Genomic DNA, 25,692 nt, shown 5'->3' with positions numbered 1-25,692 from the left:
TCAGGTGAAATAAAGGCATCCCTTTCTTCTTCTTCTCCTTCTCCCTTGATGGATTGGATTACTTCACCTTTTCTGGTCTTCCTCTTCTTCTTCTTCCCCTTCGTAGATTAGGTGATTTGAGCAGCCTTCATAATATTTACCTACAATCACACTCTCAAGACAAGAAAAGAAATATAGTTAGAAATATAACTAGTAAATAGCAACAGGAATCAGGGGAACGTCTCATTAATGAAATGGAAAACGACACTCATGGACGACAGAAAATAGCACACAAAATAATGTGACACATGAACCAAAATGAGGAATATGTAACCAAAATAAATAACTTTAGAACGATGGGAACAGCATTATAAAAACCTCTGGGTTGGCAATTCAGCCGCAAAGGAATACTATGAGAATAACGCGTAACTAACTAAAAAATGTATTCACGAATCGCCTCAATTTAGCTTTATTCTGGTTTTTGTAACACAAGTTTGTTTTTTGGCTATTCGCCGATAGGAAGGTCGTTAAAATAGTCTGGCAGAATTGGTACTATTATTTCAGGTAACGTAATATTTATAGAAGAGACCTCTGGTTTCGGCTTGAAGTTGGCAGAGTTAACGTGAGCGCTAGGAATATTCAGCGGTAGGGAAAGGGTATACGCGATCTAGAAGGCAGGCTGGTGAGCGCTGGAGGTCACGGACCCGGTTGCCACATTATGCGCCACCTCTCGGAGGCACCTGCTCCTCTCGCTCGGAATGCGCTTTTTAATGACAATGTCAGCAGGGATGCAACAGCGGACCACTTTTTCCTCGGCCCACTTAATTGCCGGATGCGCAGGTTACGCAACAAGCATCTACGAGCGAACAAAAACTAGCGACCCGCATAGCTTCCAGAGTAAATCGCGTGCCAGCCGATCGAGATGTGTCCAGCTTGAAAAGTATAAAGAAGACCGAAAACGTGCGCGGAATGCACGCGCAGGCAGGTGGGCAGCTCACCGGCCGCCGGGCGCCCCCCTCTGACCCCTCCCCGCCCCTCAACCCCCACCATCGCTCCTCATCCCCACCCCACCGCTCCCACCCGTGGCACGGCTCATTCATCGGCGCTTCATTCAGTGCCCGAGCGGCAAGCCGGCAGCATGGACACGAACGTGGATACACGCATGCGCACATGCTTGGCCCGTCTTCTCGTCCTGCTCTGCACGCTGCACTCCGGTAAGCACTCGAATTTCCCTTTGCGCAAATCATGTCGAGAGCCGCACGCCATTCTGACCCCATTATTATTTCGATTCTTTTCTGTTAAAAAAAAAGCATTATTGTAGCAGCAGTTTCTAAAATGAAACTAGATGTAAAGATTTGTTCGTAAGCTGGTTTTGGATACTATCGTGTCAGTTAAGACGCTTTACCGAGATAAACGAATGTTTTTAAATAATTTTCATTCTGTTGATAAGAATACAGAGTAAAATTTGATGATGGTAGAGAATTGTTACTCACAATTTAAATTTGCAAGCTCACGATTATTCGAAATGAGGAAATCAACATACAGTGGAAGTGATTTTCGTAATCAGCTGAGGGACCAGTATAATACAAAAAGTGCCAGCAATTATGATGTTTATTGGATATGTCAAAACGCGTAATGCTTCCGCGTCTTCGTACGTCAGCATGCTTTTCACTCGTACAAATGCTGTATATGCTCGTTTTCCAAATAAGCTTATAACAAACTACGCTTACGATAATTGTAATGTGACTAAATACATCTTAGCTTTCTGTCAACGTGTGATATGGAATTCAGTTGTGCTTACTGCCGAGTGCTCAAAACACGTGGACGGATTACGAATTTTAGACCGTCACGTGTTACATGACTCCTGAAACAAAGATATGGGGAGACTGGCAAGTTGATTAATTCATGCAACTGCGCCGAGAGGTAACGCTTCGTAGGTGAAGCATGTGTTGGAAGAAAACCGCCACTTGCACAATGCCCGAGCTATCACATAGCTCTAAAATGAAAAAAAAAAAAAAATGCGGTGAAACACTGAGTCGGAGTAATGTTGTGTCCTAGACTTTCAAGCTACGTTAACACGTTTGCAGTGTTCATACTCGCAGCATAGTCGAGTGACGCACACAATTCAGACCGGTCTCTTAAGGCTCTAACAGGACGAAAGTTGCAGAATATCTGATAATTGTGGTCACTTTTTTGAATAACGTATTATAAAGGAAGTAGTATAAAGAAAATGATTCTGTGCAGTATGGAGAATCTCTAATAAGACGCATTTAGCGTGTAGACTGCACTTGAGACAGGTTTCGCGAGCATCCGGCTGGCATTCCAACAGCGGAAATGCTCATTGCCGTACCTGCCATTTGCCTGCACACGGTCTTCTGAGAATTATGTAAGGCCGGGGATTTCTCTACGACGTTGTAGTCGAGCATTAGTTTCTCTCCTTTCCCAGAGGTGCTTTTGCTGCGTTCAATGAATCACACTTCGTGGCCGAGAATACCGATCAGGCCCGAAATTCTGACGCTAACTTCCAGCTGTCGAACCCGAGGCCTCTGATAAACGGCTGAGAGTGAAAAACTTTGTAGAAGGGGCGTATTTTCCATTGTACCCGTTTCTATGGCGACACTGACAGATGAATAGTGGCTTGGGACGGCAGCGATGGCCGTTCTTTTTGTTGGTTTGCACCTGGCAGCTGTGAGCAATAACAGGTACAATCCTGAGGGAGTTCGCGCAGGTTTTTGTGGAAGTGGCGAGCTGCAATCTCTTAGCGACCGCTTAGCTGCACGCCCTACTAAAACACTAAATTTTTTATTTACGAAAGACCGAAGAGCTTGTTTCTTGGATGGCAGTGCCGTCCCGCTAGAGTTATTGATGTCTGATGTTTGACTACATAAGGGACATCGGTATCTTTTACTTCAAAAGGGGGCGTCACCTGGCTTGCTTTCTTTTTCTCTAGGATTTGTATTAAATCTTTATCTGGCCGCATTCGGTACGCGGTACGTTTGGCACCTTGCCTAAACAGCGTTCTTTGCAGCACAGCCACTTGATCTGAATAAGTTTGTAAAAAGAGTTTTATAATTCTATATTTTCTAACTGCTGCGACAATTAGCTCCCCAGTCAGAATGTGGTAAGTTTGGTTTCTGGAATTAGATTAAGCTGTACATGGCAGCAGATGTTTTAAATTTTTTTATCGTGAGGTGCGAGTTACCATTAACAAAAGTTCGTGTAAGACGGAAAAATAATTCTTTCTCTAATTTGTATCTCATCAAACGGGCTGTTTAGACTGAGAAGCACCGAAGCACCTCAGACGACGCGTGTGTATTACTGCGATAGAGCGTCTTGCAACTTGTTGCTGGCGTATTTCCTATGTAGGATGTTTTAAAGCCGTCTATGCAACGACTCAGTTTTTGGTATTTGCTATGCTGGAACTTCAATAATAGTATGAATTGCATTTTTCATGCGAATCTTCCACCAGAGATGCAACCAAAAGCGAAAACCGCCTCTCCGCATTTAGTACAAATTCTTAGCGGACACTACAGTAGACATAAGCAGTAATCTCTCAATTCTTAGTGGAAAAGGGAGCTAAATGAAGTTTTGAACGAACAAACCGAAATTCAGAACAAAATATGCTCTGAACTTCGGCAAAGTTCTTCTCAGTTCATAAGAAGACAGAACCATATTTTACCTTCAATGAAAATCCGCTTTCAAGAAACGTAATCACAGATTATCTTGCATAAAAATCTATACTGGCCATTCTGCAGCTACATCACAAATGTGGCAGAGGAAAATTCCATTTTTTAGATATGAGCCTGTAATTGTAAAGCGCGTATACAACTACGGAACAAATATGAAAAAAATTGCAGGTCTGGTAGAACACACACGAAAATAAATTTCATAACTAAATTGTATATTTTATCATATGCGTTTCGTTTTAGCCTATTCATTTAAAACCTTTACAGTGAATCGGAATCACATATTTACATTTTTAGTTTTGCTATGTATAACAGTTGGTTTCATAAGCTATTCCAGTGTGATCTTTCTTTTTTTCATTCTCTTTCCTGCAGTTAGTCAGAAATCATACCTCAGCAGCTTATGAAATGACCGGCTTATATATATCAAAGTTGTGAAGGTTTTATTACAGATCACTGATGTTTTAAGTGAACAGAACGACACGTGTCGAGTAAAATAAACCTTTTTAGTAGTGGCACAGACGGATGTAGAACATCCGAAGTAACTATACAGCAACTACGGCCACTCACAAGTGCTAGTAAAAGGCAGCGTTTGTAAGTATGGAGTAGAGACGAGGGCAGCGGCGAGCGTCTATTTGCGGCTTGTTGTGTCTGGCTGCCTGCACGCGTCTCACCCAAATACTTGGCGTTCCCACTGCAGTCTGCCGGAGAATACAAAACACTTCTCTGCATCTTCTATTCCAGTCTTAAACGACAGTATTTTAGCCCTGGCTGTCCCGTGGCTCTAATGAATATTACTTGAAAATACAAATTGGTATAACCGTTCATTTATTGTACCGGGTGATCAAAAAGTCGGTATAAATTTGAAAACTTAATAAACCACGGAGTAATGTAGATAGAGAGGTAAAAATTAACGCACATGCTTGGAATGAAATGGCGTTTTATTAGAAAAAAATGAAAACCCATATTGCTAGACGCGTGAAAGATCTCCTGCGCGCGTTTGGTGGTGATCGTGTGCGCAACCGCCACTTTCGTCATGCTTGGCCTCCCAGGTCCCCAGACCTCAGTCCGTGCGATTATTGGCTTTGGGGTCACCTGAAGTCGCAAGTGTATCGTGATCGACCGACATCTCCAGGGATGCTGAAAGACAACATACGACGCCAATGCCTCACCATAACTCCGGACACGCTTTACAGTTCTGTTCACAACATTATTCCTCGACTACAGCTATTGTTGAGGAATGATGGACATGTTGATGATTTCCTGTAAAGATCATCATCTTTGCTTTGTCTTACTTTGTTATGCTAATTATTGCTATTCTGATCAAATGAAGCGCTATCTGTCGGACATTTTTTAAACGTTTGTATTATTTTGGTTGTAATAAAACCCCATGTCATTCCACGCTTGTGTGTCAATTTGTAGCTCTCTATCTGCATTATCTCGTGATTTATTCAGTTTTCAAATTTATACTTTTTGATCACCCGGTATTATACTTTCTATTAGGCGTTCCGCAGGATTATTTCTATACATCAGGCGAGTTTGTCAATTCATATGGCATGGACGTATTGTATGGCAGTCTGTGTTCACTGGCTCGTTTTCTATTTGCATCACATACTATACACTGGATTATACATGTTGTCTTTTTGTTTTTCGGTGTGGCCAAGCGGTTCTAGGCGCTTCAGTCTGGAACCGCGCGACCGCTACGGTCGCAGGTTCGAATCCTGCCTCGGGCATGGATATGTGTGTTCCTCAGGTTAGTTAGGTTTAAGTAGTTCTAAGTTCTAGGGGACTGATGACCTCAGGAGTTAAGTCCCATAGTGCTCAGAGCCATTTTTTTGTTTTTGGAGCGTCTTCTGCAGTCGCCGTTTTACATCTAATGGGTATTATTACTCCATCTTTTGTGACTTTATAAAGTCTTGCTTGAACCAGAAGACTTTTGCTTAAAGTATCTTCTGTGGTCAGATCTTTTGGGTTGTACGTTATTTGCAGTCGTTCAACTTTCGGCACGCTGCACTGCATAGTGTCAGTGTAGTGCTGTTTGCCGAGAATCTAATCCCTGTGCACAACACGCATGGAAATAATTTAGAACCCAGAAAACCTGACAACTGAAGATACTTTAAATAAAACGAAACACGTCTGATCCAAGTAGGACTTCACACAATCGCAAGAGACGGAGTAACTCCCGTATTACACTGAACTATTTCTGTCATACTTAAATCACATGGACTATAGTTAGCTGTATAGAATGCGATGTAAGAGACTGGAAAAGGTGCCTGTGACCACTGAAACAGTGCCACAGTATACCCAAAAGTCGTACATGCAATAAATTCATGCTTTGGCATAACAGTATGTCCACAGGATAATGGTATAATGCTCCGAAACACGTAGTGGAAATATAGGGTGAGCAGTCATTCACTGATTAGAAACATTTATTTCTAGGGAACTAAGCTACACACAGTTATGGGCTTTCTTGCAAATGGTAGCTTAACTGTATTTTTTTGTGGATACACTTCCATATGTGCCAGTAAGAACTTCTAGACGCTCCTAAATTTATCTTCATGTATTTGCAGCATCTCGTCCGCAACTGCCTTGACAATAATTCATATTCGTAGCGTAAGAACTGGCACATCAGGAACTGCTGAACTGAATACTGTATCCTAAACGTAATCCCACAGAAAAAAATCAGTTCATGCTGTATAATATAATAAATGTGGCTGGTCATAGCAATTTGTATTTTGTTGATTTATATTTAAGTTAAAAGTATTCTATTTACTCAATTATTTTCTGGGAGAGATATAAATCACAATGTCATTTAATTCATCGGGAGATGTTAGCTTCACCACACCCAATGAACATGGGCAGCTCACAAATTGAAATTGCGGTAAGCGTTTGCAAGTCTTCTCACGTCTAAGAAAGGAATTCTCAAGCCGATGGTTATAGCTACTGAGAGCCTGCCTTTTACTTCCGTAACCGATCTGCCACTTGCATTGCGTACCACAAGAGCATAAACCCATGTTAGATGTACAGACTTACTCGGTTTTGTACTCAATAGATATCATATACACTGAAGATGGTTCAAATGGCTCTGAGCACTATGGGACTCAACATCTTAGGTCATAAGTCCCCTAGAACTTAGAACTATTTAAACCTAACTAACCTAAGGACATCGCACACACCCATGCCCGAGGCAGGATTCGAACCTGCGACCGTAGCAGTCCCGCGGTTCCGGACTGCAGCGCCAGAACCGCACGGCCACCGCGGCCGGCTATACACTGAAGAGTCAAAACATTATAACCATCTGCTTAACAATGTGTTGGTCCACCGTTGGACCAGCGGAGGCATGGATTCTACAAGTCCCTGCCAGATTTCTGGCAGTGTGACATCAGACGTCTACGAAAAGGTCATGCAATTTCCGTAAATTACTTACCGGCGATGCGTGGCCGCAGAGCTGGTACCTGGTATCGTCCCAGATGCGTTCCATCCGATTCGAACGAGGCGAATTTCGTTGCCAAGGCACACATGTGAGTTCACTATCATGTTTTTCAAACCAGTGCAGAGCGATCTGGCTTTGTGGCGTGGCCAGTGATCGTGCTGGAAAATGCCATCACACTTGGGGAAGACATCAAGCATGAAGGGATGCAGATGATCCACAATAACATTCATGTAGAACAGAATGAGATTTTCACTCTGCAGCGGAGTGTACGCTTATATGAAACTTCTTGGCAGATTAAAACTGCGTGCCGGACCGAGACTAACTCGGGACCTCGGGCCCTTTGGCTTTCGCGGGCAAGTGCTCTACCATCTGAGCACTTGGCCGCGAAAGGCAAAGGTCCCGAGTTAGTCTCGGTGCGGCACACAGTTTTAATCTGGCAGGAAGTTTCAACATTCATGTAGTCCACAGCTGCCATAGTGCCGTAGATTACTACCACAGATCCCTTGGAAGCCCAGGTGAACACTGCCCCTGCCAACCTGCGAGAATGGCGCGGTGCGTGTTTCCAGCAGCCATTCACCTGGATGATGCCATCTCCAGATACGACCCTCAATATGGTGTAAAAAGATGTCATCCCACAAGGCAATAAGTTTTCACTATCCAGTCTCGATGATCCCGTGCCCACTGCAGTCCTAACTGACGCTGTCGTTGGGTCGGTATGGAAACATAAATGGATCATTTGCTGTGGAACCCGATGTCCAAAAATATACGCTGAGCGTGCCTAGACAGCATTGTACTGTGTCGACAGATCTGCCACAGACCGCTGGCTATCCTACTTTACAGAGCAGGCAAACCTCCACATTCTGTGATGAGGCGTGTTTCACGGACCTTAAACCGACTTTGTATAAATGCTCACGAAATAGCATACGAACAGCCGAACATCTCCGCGGTTTACGAGATGCTAGTCTCCGAGCACTGAACATATGGACCTACCTTCCATTCATTTTTTCTTACGTCAGCGAATTTCCCCACTTCCTGCCCGTATCGTCACTATAATGATTCCCCATTGGTTTCTGCTCAGGTTACATATAGGGGCGAGCAAAAAGTTTCCGTTAGAGGACGTTGCTGCAGGTATATAAGCACGGACATGCAGACAGGAACCCCCCCCCCCCCCTCCACTTCGTTTTTCCTCTCCTTCCCCCCCCCCCTGCCTTTTTCTTTCCTACCATCTGTCCAGTTTCCCCCCGTCTGCCCTCGGCTGTGGTATGTCATATTTGTGCCAAATTTTTAGTGCAGTGTTGAAGTGAGTGTTCAGTGTTGTGCGTCTTTCCAAAGTGTTGCGAACAGAAATCATGCTGTCGCTGGGTGTGAATTTTATCTCTTGCGAACAGAAACCAGACTTCGCCGTGTTTTTTAATTGTCTATTATTTTACCTGTCTGCTTCCTGTGTGTTTTATTAGCATCATCTACCCTTTGTTTTATGTTTCAAGTTCCACACTTTTCCGCCATTTTACCATTAAGTCACAGATTTTATGGCCTGTTTCTATTAATCATCTTCACCTTTTTAAAAAAACATTCTGTAGGCTGAAGAACGGCGTACTAAGCTGCTGCCAGACCGCCCCCTTCGGGGGAATCGAAACTCAATAAAGTAAAAAAAAAAATCTGGGGAATGGTGTGACATTCGTGCATTTCTGACGTGCATGAGGTAAATGCAGAAACGTGTAATATGGCGACGTTGTTACCAAATGTGTCCAAACAGGACCACTGTGCTATCCTTTTCGTGGCTGCCGAAGGACAAAAACAGACGTCCATCGACGAATGAAGAATGTGTGTGGGGGCAGCATGTCCGTCGAAAATCACCTTTGTGGAATGGTGATCAAAGTTCCGTGCTGGTCGCTATTAGACAGAAGACGCTGTCCGATCTGGGAGACCAGCCTCATCCTCCCTTAAAACAGGTCTTGAAGGGTCGGCGATTCCTGTTGGACGAGAATATGCAGCAGGCATTTACGGACTTCACGCAGCAGGACATGGTGCGCTACCAAACGGATATCTCCCAGCTGGTGCGTCGATTGAATGATTTCCTCCATGCTCAGGGCGATTTTGCCTGATTGGCATACAGATTCAGGACTGTAAGGCCTTCGAACGAAAACTTTTTGGTCACGCCTTATACTTGGCTTACAACGTCACGTGCACACAAAGCTACCAGGAGGCAATCTCGAGGTAGGAAGTGGCGATAGTATTTTGGCTCATCATTGTGTGGAGTAAATATTCGTTTACGTAGTCCTTGCCGGGGCACTAACTTCTCCATAGCCTGCGCGAATAAGTAAGATCGAAAAATGTTGAAATATCCCAGTCGTGAAGAAAATGCCTTGCTGGCATCACTAAAATATCGATTGCACAGATGTTAGTCACCATTAGTAAAGCTATTTTATTCGAATACTTGAGGAGGATATATTCTAGTTCGAACCCCTGAAACAGAATAAAAATTATTTAAGGTCGAGAAGGTGTCTGTTTCCCATCCGTCAAGGTCATTTCTGTAAAACTCTGAATTTGTGCATGATCCAGTTTTGAAAATTACAAATCCAAACTCGTTTTAGAAACAATTCCTCCTAATAAACGATTGATTGGTAGATTTACAAAACACCTAAATGACATTTGGCAAAAAACCAAGCATTTGCTTGAAACAGTATAATTATGCTAACATGCGCAGTAATTACAGCGTCATATTTCCTAAAATAAAAGTTGCTGTGTTATGCGTTCTTCAGTTGTTAGTCATGGAAATGCAGATGCGGAGGTTCAGTGAAATGATTAACTCAGTGGAATAGACAAGCTTTTGGCAAAGAGCTGGATAATTTTCTCGCTATGACTTCAGAGATTGCTCTAATGCAGCAGATTACACCGTAAATGTTGCTCTCAGACAGTCTGCATCCTGGTCCATTCCGCTGTGTTTTAATCCCTTGCCGCACTTTGTCAGACTCGTGGAAACAAATGCGGCCCAAACGCAAACATCACTAATCACTCTCATGGGGACGAAACTCGGGCAATTTTTTTTGCTTTTGCGAGTCGGATAAGGCTCTATTTAAATTGTACGTTAACAAAAATAAATACGCGGTCAGAGAAGGGAAACATACGTTGTAAAATTTGAAATTTTGATTACCGAGTATATATATATATATATATATACAGGGCTATTACGAATGATTGAAGCGATTTCATAAATTCCCTGTAGCTCCATTCATTGACATATGGTCACGACACACTACAGATACGTAGAAAAACTCATAAAGTTTTGTTCGGCTGAAGCCGCACTTCAGGTTTCTGTCGCCATAGCGCTCGAGAGCGCAGTGAGACAAAATGGCGACAGGAGCCGAGAAAGCGTATGTCGTGCTTGAAATGCACTCACATCAGTCAGTCATAACAGTGCAACGACACTTCAGGACGAAGTTCAACAAAGATCCACCAACTGCTAACTCCATTTGGCGATGGTATGCGCAGTTTAAAGCTTCTGGATGCCTCTGTAAGGGGAAATCAACGGGTTGGCCTGCAGTGAGCGAAGAAACGGTTGAACGCGTGCGGGCAAATTTCACGCGTAGCCCGCGGAAGTCGACGAATCAAGCAAACGTACCACAGCCGACGATTTGGAAAATCTTACGGAAAAAGCTAAAGCAGAAGCCTTACCGTTTACAATTGCTACAAGCCCTGACACCCGATGACAAAGTCAAACGCTTTGAATTTTCGGCGCGGTTGTAACAGCTCATGGAAGAGGATGCGTTCAGTGCGAAACTTGTTTTCAGTGATGAAGCAACATTTTTTCTTAATGGTGAACAGACACAGTGTGCGAATCTGGGCGGTAGAGAATCCTCACGCATTCGTGCAGCAAATTCGCAATTCACCAAAAGTTAACGTGTTTTGTGCAATCTCACGGTTTAAAGTTTACGGCCCCATTTTCTTCTGCGAAAAAAACGTTACAGGACACGTGTATCTGGACATGCTGGAAAAATGGCTCATGCCACAACTGGAGACCGACAGCACCGACTTCATCTTTCAACAGGATGGTGCTCCACCGCACTTCCATCATGATGTGCGGCATTTCTTAAACAGGAGATTGGAAAACCGATGGATCGATCGTGGTGAAGATCATGATCAGCAATTCATGTCATGGCCTCCACGCTCTCCCGACTGAACCCCATGCGATTTCTTTCTGTGGGGTTATGTGAAAGATTCAGTGTTTAAACCTCCTCTACCAAGAAACGTGCCAGAACTGCGAGCTCGAATCAATGATGCATTCGAACTCATTTATGGGGACATGCTGCACCGAGTGTGGGAGGAACTTGATTATCGGCATGTCTGCCGAATCACTAAAGGGGCACGTATCGAACATTTGTGAATGCCTAAAAAAAGTTTTTGAGTTTTAGTATGTGTGTGCAAAGCATTGTGAAAATATCTCAAATAATAAAGTTATTGTAGAGCAATGAAATCGCTTCAATCATATATATATATATATATATATATATATATATAGCAGAGATAACATTGAATAATATCCATTTGCCGGACTTCAAAAAGTGTGGAAAACCATACATAGGTAAAACCTCTTAGACTCTGGGCGCAGTATTGGGCCGATTTCCCGAAACATACAAATCTGACTCCTAAAAAAAGTGCGAAGTTTGCATGTGACACAAGGTGCGAAGCGGCTTGGGAATGCACGGGGTGTAATGTAGCACTACAGCTACTACAATGCTTTCGAAATTAACACGCGATGCAGGACTAAAATTTTGTAGAGTATTTTACTACTAGAAATTCGCTCAAGGGGAGCGTTTCTTCATGTAGTTACTTTTTCTGACAGTATCTACGTTTAGGCATCGTGTTATTACATTCCCTCTGAAGAAGTCAGATGAAGGCCACTAAGTTTATAATTTAAAGTATTGTTTATGTGCAAAAAATTCTTTTCCAGTACTTTTTGAAATGTTATTACGAAAATATACATAAATAGCAAGAATTAGTGTTAACGTTTACAAGATCAGTACCACGTGTAGCTACATTAACAGGTATCCCCATGTCGAGTTGTATTGAGATCGTCACGCATCCTGTTGTCGCTTTTCGCATGCATAGTTTCCAGTCGCTTGGGCACTAAATTGTACGGCAAGGGGTTAATCATCTCAGTTTGCGATTTGATAACTAATAAGAGGTCACTTGCAGCTTGTGTGTCGGGAAGTATGACTCGGAAAGTGCTGCATATGTTAACATCTAGCCGGCCGCGGTGGTCTCGCGGTTCTAGGCGCGCAGTCCGGAACCGCGCGACTGCTACGGTCGCAGGTTCGAATCCTGCCTCGGGCATGGATGTGTGTCATGTCCTTAGGTTAGTTAGGTTTAAGTAGTTCTAAGTTCTAGGGGACTGGAGATCACAGCTGATAAGTCCCATAGTGCTCAGAGCCATTTGAACCATTTTTTTTTGTTAACATCTATTCTTAAAAGCAAACTGTAACTTTTGCCAAGTAAAGCTTCGTCTGACTCTTGCTATTCCCTTGTCATAATTGTCTGTTAAACGGTATTATTTCTTCGGCGAATTACGCTTACGTAATCTGAAGATTTGTTCTGCTTCGAACATAGGTAAAAAAGATATCGATTTTATTGGTTGTTCAGCCCCGTTCCTGTAGATCATATTTTAATAAATACAGCAACCAGCCAACTCATGTATTTTTGTCATTACACGTTTCTAGCTGTCGCCCATCTTCATTTGGCGAAATACATATTTCAATTAATACGAGAAAAACATTGACTGTAATTTGAATGTTTCAGATGACCGGTGCAAGCTAATTTTGTTTAGGTATTATACCGCGCGAGCTGTATATTTACGATATATTACGAATAATATAGCCGGCCGAAGTGGCCGTGCGGTTAAAGGCGCTGCAGTGTGGAACCGCAAGACCGCTACGGTCGCAGGTTCGAATCCTGCCTCGGGCATGGATGTATGTGATGTCCTTAGGTTAGTTAGGTTTAACTAGTTATAAGTTCTAGGGGACTAATGACCTCAGCAGTTGAGTCCCATAGTGCTCAGAGCCATTTGAACCATTTTTGAACGAATAATATAGGGAATGTATATGTATTTTCAGGATTAATACGCATATTTGATGGGGTTTTTAGACTGAAGAGACGGAAATAATTTCTAGTAATGACACCTTTACGAATACTGTCAAGATGGCACACATGAAAATGCAAAGATTGGTCGTACCATTTTTGTTAATTTTCCATTAAAGTTATGAAACAACAGACACTGGTGTAATAGTCTGCAATATGATTTCCACTGACGTAAAAATTTACGGTGTAACAGCTGAAGTATGTTTATCGTTCCAGATATAAACTCAATTGTCTGTATTTCTTTGTCAGTGTAGCTTAGAGACGCAAAGGTGACAAAGATTTTAAATTTTAAACTTGATCGAGTCTAGAAGGAAAAATCTTCACACGGAACGGAAGTATAGGGTGGTGCAGGACCAAAGTTTACATTACCATTTTTTCCAGACTTCGCTGCGTGTTTCATAGGAGTTTGTAAACGATTTCTGGTCGATTCTTGAAGGCGACATTGTGATACAGGAAAAAGAACCACTCACACCGATTACAAATGTTATAAGAGAAGGAATGTGTAAGAGCATAAATTGGCTACCAGCTTTCTTCTAGCATGCCTTTCTTTTTCAAAATTGTATACAAAAGATTCACGGAAACCAGAAATCTTATTTACATTGTAACAAATGCTTAGAGCGCTTTAGTGTGAATATTGATATTTTTCCAGGTACAAATTTTATTTCTTGAAGGAATTTCATGCCATATGTTGATAAGAATAATCCATCTTTGGTGGGGGGGGGGGGGGGGGGGGAGACTGCAAAATCTTTCATACCTACATCGCCAGCAATAACTGCAACACAGTAGTACAGGTAGCATCCCAAACATTAAGTGGTCTGTAGGTAGTAGTATTTTACTTGTCTTAAGCGTACTGCAGTTAGACAAGTTTTCTGAATAATATTTGTTACAGGACAGCTGTTGCGGAAGATGGCCAGCCAAACATTCTAAATGATTTTATCTGGCTATAGAGAATAGATTGTAATAATTCCAATTGCAAAGAAAACAGATGTTGATAGTTGTGAATATTATCCAACTATCAGTTTAATAAGTCATGGTTGCAAAATACTGACACGAATTATTTACAGAAAAGTGGGAAAACCCGTGAAAATCAACCGCGGGGAAGGTTAGTTTAGATTCTGGAGAAATGTAGGAATACGTGAGGCACTACTGATCCTAAGACTTACAGAAGACAGACTGAAGAAGAAAACCTACTTTTATGGTATTTATTGGTTTAGGTGTGAGACATGGTTGCAGCCAGTTACCGATGTTATTTGATCTGTACAATGACCTTACTGTGAAGGAAGCCAAGGAGAAATTTGGAAAGAGAATTAAAATTGAGGGAGAAGAAATAAAAACAGGTGTTTGCCGATGGCATTTTAATTGCTAGACAGCGCAAATGACTTCCAAAAGCAATCGAACGAAGTGGATGTTGTCTTGAAAAGTGGTTACGAGTTGAATATCGACAAAAGTAAAACAAGCATAATGGAATGTAGTCCATGAAATCAGGCGATGCTGAGTGAATTAGATTAGAAAATAACGCAATAAAGGCAGTAGATTAGTTTTGCCATTTCAGCAGCAAGATAATGGATGACGGCTGAAGTAGAGAGGATATTTTCGAATGTGTGTGAATTCCTAAGGAACCAAACTGACACATGCACGCGCGCGCGCTCAAGGGAGGACCCGAACCTCCGGCGGGAGGGGCCGCACAATCCGTGACCTGGCGCCTTTAACCACGCGGTCACACCGCGCGGCAGAGAGGATATAAAATTTAAACTGGCTATAGTAAGAAAAACATTGCTGAAAGGAGAATTTAACATCGAATATAGATTTAGACGTTACGAAGTCTTTTCGAAAGGTATTTGTCTGCAGTGTAGCTTTGTACTAAGTGAAACGTTGACTACAAGCAATTCAGACAAGAGAATAGTGGTTTTTGAAATGTGATGCTACAGAAGACTGCTGAAGATTGGATGGGCAGATCGAGTAACTGTTAGCGACGTACTGAATGAATTTGGGAAAAAAGAAATGTGTGGCGCAGCTTGACTAAAAAGGGTCAGTTGACAGTACACATCATGAGGCATCAAGAAATCGTCAGTTTGGTGATTGAAGAAAGTGAATGGGGGGGATACCAAGGATTTTGCAGTAAACGGGTTCAGATGAAAGAAGGCTGCAAAAGGTACGCAGATTGGCTGGTTGTTTTGGGGAAGGAGACCAGACAGCGTGGTCATCGGTCTCATCGGATTAGGGAAGGAAGTCGGCCGTGCCCTTTCAGAGGAACCATCCCGGCATTTGCCTGAAGCGATTTAGGGAAATCACGGAAAACCTAAATCAGGATGGCCGGACGTGGGATTGAACCGTCGTCCTCCCGAATGCGAGTCCAGTGTCTAACCACTGCGCCACCTCGCTCGGTAAAAGGTACGCAGAGATGAGGCTTTCACAGGATAGAATAGCGTGGAGAACTGCATCAAAACAATCTTTGGATTAAAGGACGACCACGACGACGCCACACGTCAGAATTATTTGAAAGTCCGACTGAAAATACAACCTAATTTTTAGGGTCTTTCCAGCTGGCGTCCCTTGTAGATCTCCGTAGCAAACAAAAAGCATTCCCAATATTTTCGTCACCTGCGCTGCGACAGTAAATAATACATCAAATGTTATTCAATACCTAACCATAGCCAGAACTGTGTATTTCAACAATTTGCGTAAATTAAAATAAAGCCACAAAAATACAGGAATTCCACCGGGAATGGAAATGTACATCGATTCACCCGCTTCACAAAAAGGGCGACAAGGCAGGGTCTAATAACTAGAAGTATCTACTTATTACTGGCCGCCTACAAAATTCTGTTAAAGGCATTACTCAACCACAAGCTGATACAGAGATAGGTGAATACCAAACAGGCTTCAGAAAAGGAAGGTACTGTATTGAACAGATTTGGAATCTGCGAACGCTCGTAAGTCAGATGAACAACACTGTCGTTACACTCGTGGACTTCAAGGCGGCTTACGGCTCCATAGACACTCTGACACACGAGAATAATATATAGACAGAAACAGGACACTCGTGAACACACTTACACGCAATACACCCAAAGTAAAATTTATGGTAGAAATTTTAGACCCATTCGAGCTACATACAGGGGTCAGACAAGAAGATGGTGTTCCACCGCTTTTGTTAACCATGGTCTTGGACAAAATTATCAATGGGAAGAAAAAGTAAAAGAAATTCAGTTAGGAAGAACGTGTGCAAACAAGACGATCATAAAATTCTGGCATTTGAAGATGACCTGGCAATACTCAGCAACCAACCAACCAACCAAGAAGCACTGGAATATTTACATGAAGTATCTGCGAAAACAGATCTACATATATCGTATTGAAAAAAAACGGAAAACATGGGAAGAAGGAACAACCACCAAGTCATGTACACAATATATGAAAAGTTTCACAGATTGGAAAAATCCGAATACCTTCGGGACTAGCCGGCCGCGGTGGTCATGCGGTTCTAGGCGCTCCAGTCCGGAGCCGCGCTGCTGCTACGGTCGCAGGTTCGAATCCTGCCTCGGGAATGGATGTGTGTAATGTCCTTAGGTTAGTTAGGTTTAATTAGTTCTAAGTTCTAGGGGACTGATGACCACAGCAGTTGAGTCCCATCGTGCTCAGAGCCATTTAAACCTTCGGGAATATACACAGTGGGGAAAATTGTCACGAAGTTTTAATCGTGGACAGCTGATGCCAGTAGCAACCAAAATTACTAATGTTGTGTAGGTCGACAACGCACCATTTTGAAACTACGGAAACTTATACATCGCGATCCCCGGCAGGCAAAGCATCCGCGGTCATGCATTGTCCAGAGCATCCGGCAACAAATCAATTCGGCGGCCAATCGGAGCGCGCGACGCCGCTTCCGTAGCTTAAAAATTGTGCGTTGTCAACCTACACAACATTAGTAATATTGATTCCTACTGGTATCAGTTATCCAGGGTTAAAATTTCGTGACACGATTTGTCTCCATCCTGCACACTAATTGGAGGATCGAAAAAGGCAGCCAACATAGGAAGAATAGAAAAACTTCAGAAAGCGTACAAACTAACATGAACGAACTACAATAAAAGAAATCTTTCAAGAGAGGCCAAAGTCAGCCACTACAACGCAGTTGTACTATCAGAAGCACTCTGCGCATCGGAAACTACCACAATCGGAGCGTCGGCAATCAGAGACGGAAAAAAATAGAACGTAAAATCCTCAGAAAAATATTTGGAGCAGTACACAGAGATGGTATATGGATGAAGAGATCGACCAAAGAATTATATGAACGCACAGACAGACATGATCAGAAAACGCTAACTAACATTCTATGGACACACATAGAATTACAACACAGAGGATTTTTCATGGACTAAAGAGTTCAATAAAAAAGTGGTTTCAAGAAATGGAAGACTCAAAAGAACCAGGGATCAGTATTGAAATGAGACATTCAGAAACAGAATTGTGAACATGAAATTTGAAGTAAAAGAAAGGAAGAAACCGGACAGAATATGGACAGAGCAAAGGAAACAGTAACACCGCCAAAGAATGAAGAGGTTTTGGAAAGAGAAAAAGGAACAAGGAAAAATGAATAGTCATGTAACATAAGTTACTGTGTCCTGGGGGCTAAAAGGTATAACAACAAAAATAAAACCGCACAAAATCTAATGTTCACTTTGGTTATGAACGCAGCTTTGAAGGGCTGTTCTTTTGCAATGAATATTGTGGCAGTTGCCGCACTTTCTCGATGACACGTATCACTCTTACTAAAACTACAATGTTAGCGGTATCTAAAGCTGTCAGCATCTTCCTAGAGTGCGCAACACGGGTTAACAAATAGTTTTACTATTTTTATATACAAAATTGAATTTAAATCTTCCTCGAAGTTTTGTTTACTAGATCGTTCAACAAATAACAAAATTCGTTATTTCAAATTTCACATCTTCGATAGTTGCAGATTAGAGGTACAAGTACGAGGGTTATTCAAATAAAAACTTAAATGCAATAAAATTCTTGAAATTTGTACTGTCGATTGCGAAGTGGCGCGAATTATCCTGGCTTCGGTAAGTGACACAGTTGGCACTCTGTTGTTACGTTACAGTCGACTTGCTCCACATTGGAGCAGCAATCTGTGATACGTTTTTTGAGCAATGAAGCTGTTAAACCTCTGGAAATATTTAAAAAACAGTGGTAGGTTGCAGAATGTTCTTTATTAATTCAAAAACTTTGAATTTCCCCCTGATAGGATATCAATCAGGTTATCTGAAGATATGGGGGGAGGGGAGGGGGAAAGAGAGACAAGACAACATAACCATAAATAATCCGGTGTGGTACTATTCTGGACTACTATAAAAGAAAAATAAGCTTCAAACACGGACCGAATGAAGTTACGTCAAAAAATCAAATTTTCTGCCAAAAAGCATCAGTCGGAGAAGGTACGATAACGAATAAAACGGAGTAAAAGGCAACCTCTGCGGAAAATATTGAAAATTAATAAAGTAAAAAAATTAATTATTCGGTATCATAGCTTCTTTGATGGATGCGTTTTGGCAGAAAATTTGATTTTTTTAACGAGTTAAATTGTTTCTCTATGAAATTTTATGCGATCGGTGTTTGAAGCTTAATTTGCTTTTATAGTAGTCCAGGATAGGAGCACGCCGGATTTATTGTAATGTCGTCGTCCTCCCCTTGCATGTTCAGATAACCTGATGATGCCCTACCCTGTCGAAACGTCGTGCTTGATTTAATAAAGAACATTGTGCAACTTAAGACTGTTTTTCAAATAGTAGCAATAAAAGATTGCTGTACAACAACGTCAAGATGGAATGGAATAATTTTTAATCAGGAAATGTATCGCAGGATGAAAGCACAGTACGGTGGTTGGTGTGTGCTCGTGCAGCTAGAGAAATAGTGACACAGAAAGTTCAAAGGAGGCTAACTCCTTTGGTAGATGGTACGCGCACGGGCCAGGTACACCGCAAAGCGACAGCTGCAGTGGAACTGCTTGTGAAGGAAAACAGCCACAAGATGGCAGCCACCTCAGTTGACTGCTGAATTAAGAGATCGTAGCGTCGGTGCCTCCGAGGAATTTTTGCGTCGTTTCAGGGTCGAAGGTAATGGATTTCTGGACAGAATTGTTGCGGTATATGAATTTAGGGTGCACTACGAAGGTGAAACGGAAAGTTAGAGCAAGAAAAGGCCAAACCATAAAAAAAGCCGCACTCAGCCATCGGCAGGAAATATACATGTTTGAGGCACAAAAGGGGCACTACGTTGAATAAACAGGGAGTTAAGTGACCAGTAATTCATACTCAAATCGGCTACGAAATCACCTTGCTCTTTAGTTAGGAGCAACTGACGAAGACTTCTGACTGCACGTGTTTTGTTGACAAGTCTCATACACATACCGCCCATTCAACCGTAGGAACGATACAGTATATTCTCGAGCACCCAACTTACTAGACATCGCTCCTACTGATTTAATTTTCGGTAGGCTGAGAAGTGCTGCGAGACAAGCATTTCAGAAGCGATGAAAACTGCGGTGCACAGGTATCTGAATCCACAACCAAAAGAATTCTTATCGCTAGTTAGGTCTATCCATGCACTTCTGAAGCGTTGGGGTGCGTCCATTACATGTTATGGGAACCACGCTAAAACATAAAGCAAAGGTTTCTCCGTGCAACCTGATTTCCATAAGGTTTTCATTTGAATTACTTCAGTGTTTTCGAACAGAAACATAAACGATGCAACTCGCATTCGAGATAACGACGGTTCAAATCCCCGTTCGGCCATCCAGATGTTTTCACCTGATTTCCTTGAATCGCTCCAGGCAATTGCGGGGACGGTCCTTTTGAAAAGGGAATGTCCGATTCTTTTTCCCACCCTTTGGTAATCCGAGCTTGTGCCCTCATGTCACTGTTGACGGGACATTAAACACTAATCTGCCTTACCACCGCTATCTTAAAACTTTCGTGGTGATAAAATCAAGTGTGTACTACATGTGAACTACACGATTTACTCTACTGCCAACAGTGAAATGATTGTAAAAGAGTCTGTGTTCTGCTGAGATAAGCGCACCGAACAAAAAATTTGTAGCCCCGAGGAGACATGAAGCTAATGCCGTGTAAGGCTACCTCCTGCCTCAATAATGGTCTCAGTTCGGCGAGGAAAAGTGTCCCCAGGTTTCTTCAGGTATACCACTTCTAAACGAAGTTTCTCGTTTGTGATTAGAACCACGGCTGGCAACCACCGCAGTGCTGTTACTCGTATGCTAATTTTGTTAAACAGATCATTCTACGCTAGCGACTTTCTGGTGAAAAAACTCCAGTTGTTGCGGGTGCGCGATACTTACGTGCGTGTAAATCACCCGCCAATCACGTCGCGACTGCGCGTGTCCCACGGGAAATGCGGGCCCTCCACGAGAAAGACAGGCTGTGGCGCTTACGTCACGAAGGTAGTCCTGAACTCTCTCGCTGAGCTCAGCAGACAAAATGCGTTTCTAAACCTGTTAACTCGCAGCCGGGCGTGTAAGTACTAACGAGAATTGCATCTTCCACTGGAATCTATTATGAAGTCGCACTAACAGTACTACAGCGAAATTTAAGATCAGTACTCCATATAAATGGTACAATAGCTTGTTTATAGCATTTAGTCTCTTCTACTTAACATTACTCATTACATGCTGGAAGTGGTGCCTTATGCAACTGATAATCATTTTAGCAAGATTTTGTTTTATTGTACACCAGTACAGCTGTAACAAATTATAAGTAGGCCCATCATTACAGGACTAATAACAGTAAGATTCCATAATAGCAGATTCCAGTAGATTCAGTTTCAGTTTGTACGGACACGCCTAGTTAAGAGTTAACAGGTATAAAAACGCAGTCTGCTGATTTGAGCGAGCGAGCACAAGACTGTCTTCGTGATGTACGCGCCGCGGCCTGTCTTTCTCGTAGGCCTCGTCCAACGAACTTATGACGTCACACTGGTTGCCTTGCCCAAGATCCCACGTGGTTAAAGTGCAGGTACTCACAGAGGTTCATTGTGGGCTGTAATTATTGTATGGCAGCGGAACTTCGTAGTTATTCTAAGGCATTAATGTGGACCCAATTTACATTGGAAAAAATTGGTTCCCTTTTGGCCTACCAGCTGCAAATTTGGCGCTCTGAATGCAAGAAAGACCTATGAAATGTTTCCATATTTAATGGACGAGGAACAGGATGTGGGCAAAAAAGATAAAGTGAAAAAGGCATAATGTTGAGTTTATTATCAACAAATACTTACACAGTTGATCAACATTAACATTGGAGACGTCGACGAGATTCTGTACAGAGCCAGATTAGCACGTGGACCTAAAATTGTAACTAACGTCTTCCAGTGTAAATAGATTCCGCATTAGCACACCTGCCAAATTCTGCTGCCCTACGACAATTGCAGACCACACTGGGCCTCGGTGAGTAGCTGCACATTATAGCCACCCAGTGCATAGCAAACGCTCGACTACGCCCGGGAGCAGAAGGGAAATCAGTATGTTATTGAAAAGGTACCGAATAAAGTCCTTAATTTTGTCATATGTTGTCGACAGCACGAGTGTGTTTAAATGTGCAACAACGAAGCATTAAAGTGATCTCAAATATAACTAGCTCCCTGCTGGAGACGTAGCAACTCGTAAGATCTTTAGTGTCAGATGCTGTGACGTACGCCACAGGGCCGGCGAGTGGGTTAGTGACGTCAGTTAGCAATAGATTGTGGTCAGTGTAGAACCCTAAAATCTTGAGTGTGCTGTACACTGCGCATGCGCATAAACAAGGACTGTGACGTTTTATCGGAAGTTAACCTAATGTCGCCGCGCTCACTCGTGTTATAATGGATTTCATATCATTGTCTTCTTACAAAGTTTACACGAGGACCAGGTGTCTATCCTATGGGTATTCATATACGAGAGACCAAATATCTGAAAGCAAAGAGGTATTCAGGTTTCGCAATATCTGAACAAAGAAACAGCCCACACTGTGTAGATAAGTGCGTAGATGGATCAATTTTTAATAGTTTCACCAAGGAAAGTAAGCTACAGACAGTGTTTGATATTTGGCACTTAAGAGAGAAATAAGATACAAAGCAAAAAGGCGCTAAGTACTGCCTTCTAAATATTTTCATGTATTTTTCTTGAATAAAGTTTTTTGTTTGGACGATTAGCTTCCAGCGGTGTAGAGGAATTACCATTCACCTTTGTCAAGAAGACTGACACAGACTTTAGCAAGACATGTTTCATAATTACGTAATTCCAACATTCATACTTTAATACGATTCCCGAAATACATTAACACGTCTTACATGGATCTTAATCTGCACCAGTTTCAAAGTAGTCTCCTTGGAAGCAAATGCACCAAACGCAACGTATCTATCACTTTTGAAATGTAGCACGGTCCTTCAGCGATTCCGCTTTAATCTCCTCCACTATAGCAAATCTTCGCCTCTTCAGCTTGATTTTCACATTCGTGAAGAGCAAGAAGCTATACGGAGCTAAGTCTACATACTATGGCAGGTGGAGAGCATTTTCCAACTTGTTACCCAAAAATTAACAATGTACGCCGTATGCGGTTATGCTTTATCGTGGAGTACCCAGTCGTTCGTATCTCAAACGTTTTGGAACCTCGCGATAGAAAACTTCAGTGACCGTCTGACCAGGAGGGATGAACCCTTTATGAATTATCTTGTCAATGTAAACAAAAATAAATAAATATGGATTTAATTACTCTAGATGTGGATTCAATTGCTGCCGATTTGTCGCGTTTCTTTTGGTCAAGGTGAAGCACTCTTCCTTTGCGACGATTGCTACTTAGTAATGGTCATTGCCTTCAGTCCAACTTAAGCCACTAGTGACAAATTTTGAAAATAGTTTCTTTTCGTTCTGAAACTTCACCACAGTCTTCACGTTCAGTTCTTCTCACAGAATACGTTCTCATGTACCGTTACTTATTTCCAAACTCTTGCAGTTGTCTTGGATGATCTGTCTACGATCTTGCAGAGTCACAGCCCTCGTATTCTGAAAATTTTCTGGTGCCATACCAGTTGACGGACGACTAAAACGAACGTGAATCAGTCGACGTTCACCTGTTTTTTTAAACAGTTATACCAATCATACGTTTGTATCTGGCCTAAAGCGTTGTTTCCACAAGCTTGCAATTGCTTTGTTTCTGCAGCGATTTTCCTCCGTTTTAAGCTCTGTAAAGACACTTTTCAGCTCAGCAATCGCAAAACTGCAAACTCGCGTAAACACGACAGTGGAACTATGATCAGCAACAAATAACCAAATCATTTATCTCGCAGCCACTTGCCTTACTGATGCAGAAAGGCTCTATGGGGAGGCGCGTTGCGGTATTTGTGTACTCGTAACAATTGGCGTATAAAATTCAAAATATGGATCTGTTGTTTATCCCTCGTACTTTTAATAAGAGCAAAGATAGGAAGTATTCAGTCTAATCGCATAGCTATTCAGATGGTCCGTAAGCGCGTATTGTGTTCACCAGTGCTGATCTGTGTCCGTTCATTTCGGAAGACTAGAAACAGCATAAAACTTTCGCTCCTCTTCCTGCAGCCTTCTGGCCCTCACCAACGAATAGCTACTGCGTCTACGTGGGCTTGCAAATCCTGCTTTCCATAAAGCGATTTCCCCATGCCGCTTCTGACTGATAGTGTATATACTGCAATATCGATTATGGAAATACGGCCTCGGCTGCCAGATTGCTGCTTCAACAACCGATGCTCGTTCCAATAAACGCCCCACCGCATTTAGGTCACCACTGGGTTGACAGGTTACTCTACAAAATGTTAACGTGGACAGATTTTGTATGGATTAAAAGAAAGACTTTTGGAATGACCAGTAAGTTCATTTCCTTTAGTCAGTTACCCACATTTTCTTTCCTCCTAGATGGAAAGAAATACAAAAATTCTGATACATTTCGCGAATTGGCCAAGTCGAACTGTTTGGCAATCACTCTAAATCTTGCGTAGCTGCCTGAGGATATGCCAGCCATCTGTTGGTAGAGTACTAGGGGAATGCAGTCAGCCAATAGAGATGGCCTACGAAACACTTGCACTACCTGCCCTACAATACTCAAGTGTATGGGACTCCTATGAAATAGGACTAACGTTCGGCACTGAACATACACAAAGAGGAGCAACACGGATGGTCACAGATTTGACTCGTGGGAGAGCGTCATGGAGATGGTGAAAAACTGGCAGAAGCTTGAAGCTAGACGCAAACCGTCCCGTGAAAGCCAGCTTATAAAGTTTCAAGAATCAGCTTTAAGTGATGAATCTAAAATTTTATTTCTAGCCCTACGTATCGTACCCGCAGGGATCGCAAGAACGAGATTACTTACAGCGCGCGCAGTCGTTTAAGCACTAATTCTTCCCACGCACCATACGTGAATGGACTGGAAGAAGTCCTAATAAATAGTACAATCGGAAGTACCCTCTGCCATGCACTTCTGGTGTTTGCAGAATATGGATGCAGATGAAGATACACAGATTTCGTAAACTGCTATACCCACCTTTATAGTTGCAAAAGCTCTCTTCCACAATCAATAGCTAACTATGTAAACAAAGATAACGCTCTAGTAACTTGTTCAGAAGTTCTAAAGCCTTTGTCTCCAAAACTCACCAGTCATCACTTGGCAGTTCTCACTACGTGCATCATCTAGGTAGGTATAATAGGTTTCAAATAAATTAACTGTCGTGGATAAGGTAAGGTCTTCGACAGTATTGACTGGAGTACGTCCTTTGAAACTACAAAGGTAACATGCCTAATATACAGGTTGTTCCAGCTATCTTGTCCACCCAAAATATCTCTGGAACAATAACAGCTATTGGAAAACGACTTTCACCGGTATCAATGTAGGGCTGGGGCCCATGAATGTACATATTTGGAAACATTCTCAAACGAAAGCATATGTTTTTTAACACAAACTTGTTTTTTAAATGGACCTCCTATATTTTTTCTTCAGCAATCCATAGCATGACAAAGCAGATACACAATGGCGTTGATTGCATCGCAATATTCCCAATACATCCCGAGATATTGAGGCGCGAAGTTGACGCTTGAAACACCCGACATGCGCTGCTAGCGCACGTCCTGAGGCTCAGGCGTGAACCACATGCTGCCCGTAATTGCGATGTGATTGACATGTGTAATCACACCTCCATACTTATCAAGAGGGACACTTACTTGTGAATCACATCGCGATTACGGGCAGCATGGGGTTCACGCCTGAGCCTCAGGACGTGCGCTAGCAGCGCATGTCGGGTGTTTCAAGCGTAAACTTCGCGTCTCAATATCTCTGGATGTATTGGGAATATTGCGATGCAATCAACGCCATTGTGTATGTGCTTTGTCATGCTATGGATTGCTGAAGAAAAAATATAGGTCCATTTAAAAAAACAAGTTTGTGTTAA

The 25,692-nt window shown here is 42.4% G+C and overlaps 1 protein-coding gene across 1 annotated transcript in view; it reads left to right on the top strand.

Moving 5' to 3' along the window:
- The first annotated feature begins 1,104 nt into the window (after positions 1–1,104).
- LOC124722047 overlaps positions 1,105–25,692 on the top strand; it is a 328,949-nt gene continuing 304,361 nt past the window's right edge. The window contains exon 1 of the mRNA XM_047247237.1: positions 1,105–1,193. Coding sequence (XP_047103193.1) covers positions 1,118–1,193 — 76 coding nt within the window. The 5' untranslated portion in view covers positions 1,105–1,117. The remainder of the gene's footprint in view (positions 1,194–25,692) is intronic.

This window comes from Schistocerca piceifrons, chromosome X (genome assembly GCF_021461385.2).
Source record: "Schistocerca piceifrons isolate TAMUIC-IGC-003096 chromosome X, iqSchPice1.1, whole genome shotgun sequence".
Taxonomy (NCBI): domain Eukaryota; kingdom Metazoa; phylum Arthropoda; class Insecta; order Orthoptera; family Acrididae; genus Schistocerca; species Schistocerca piceifrons.
This window is presented reverse-complemented; position numbering and strand designations above follow the sequence as displayed.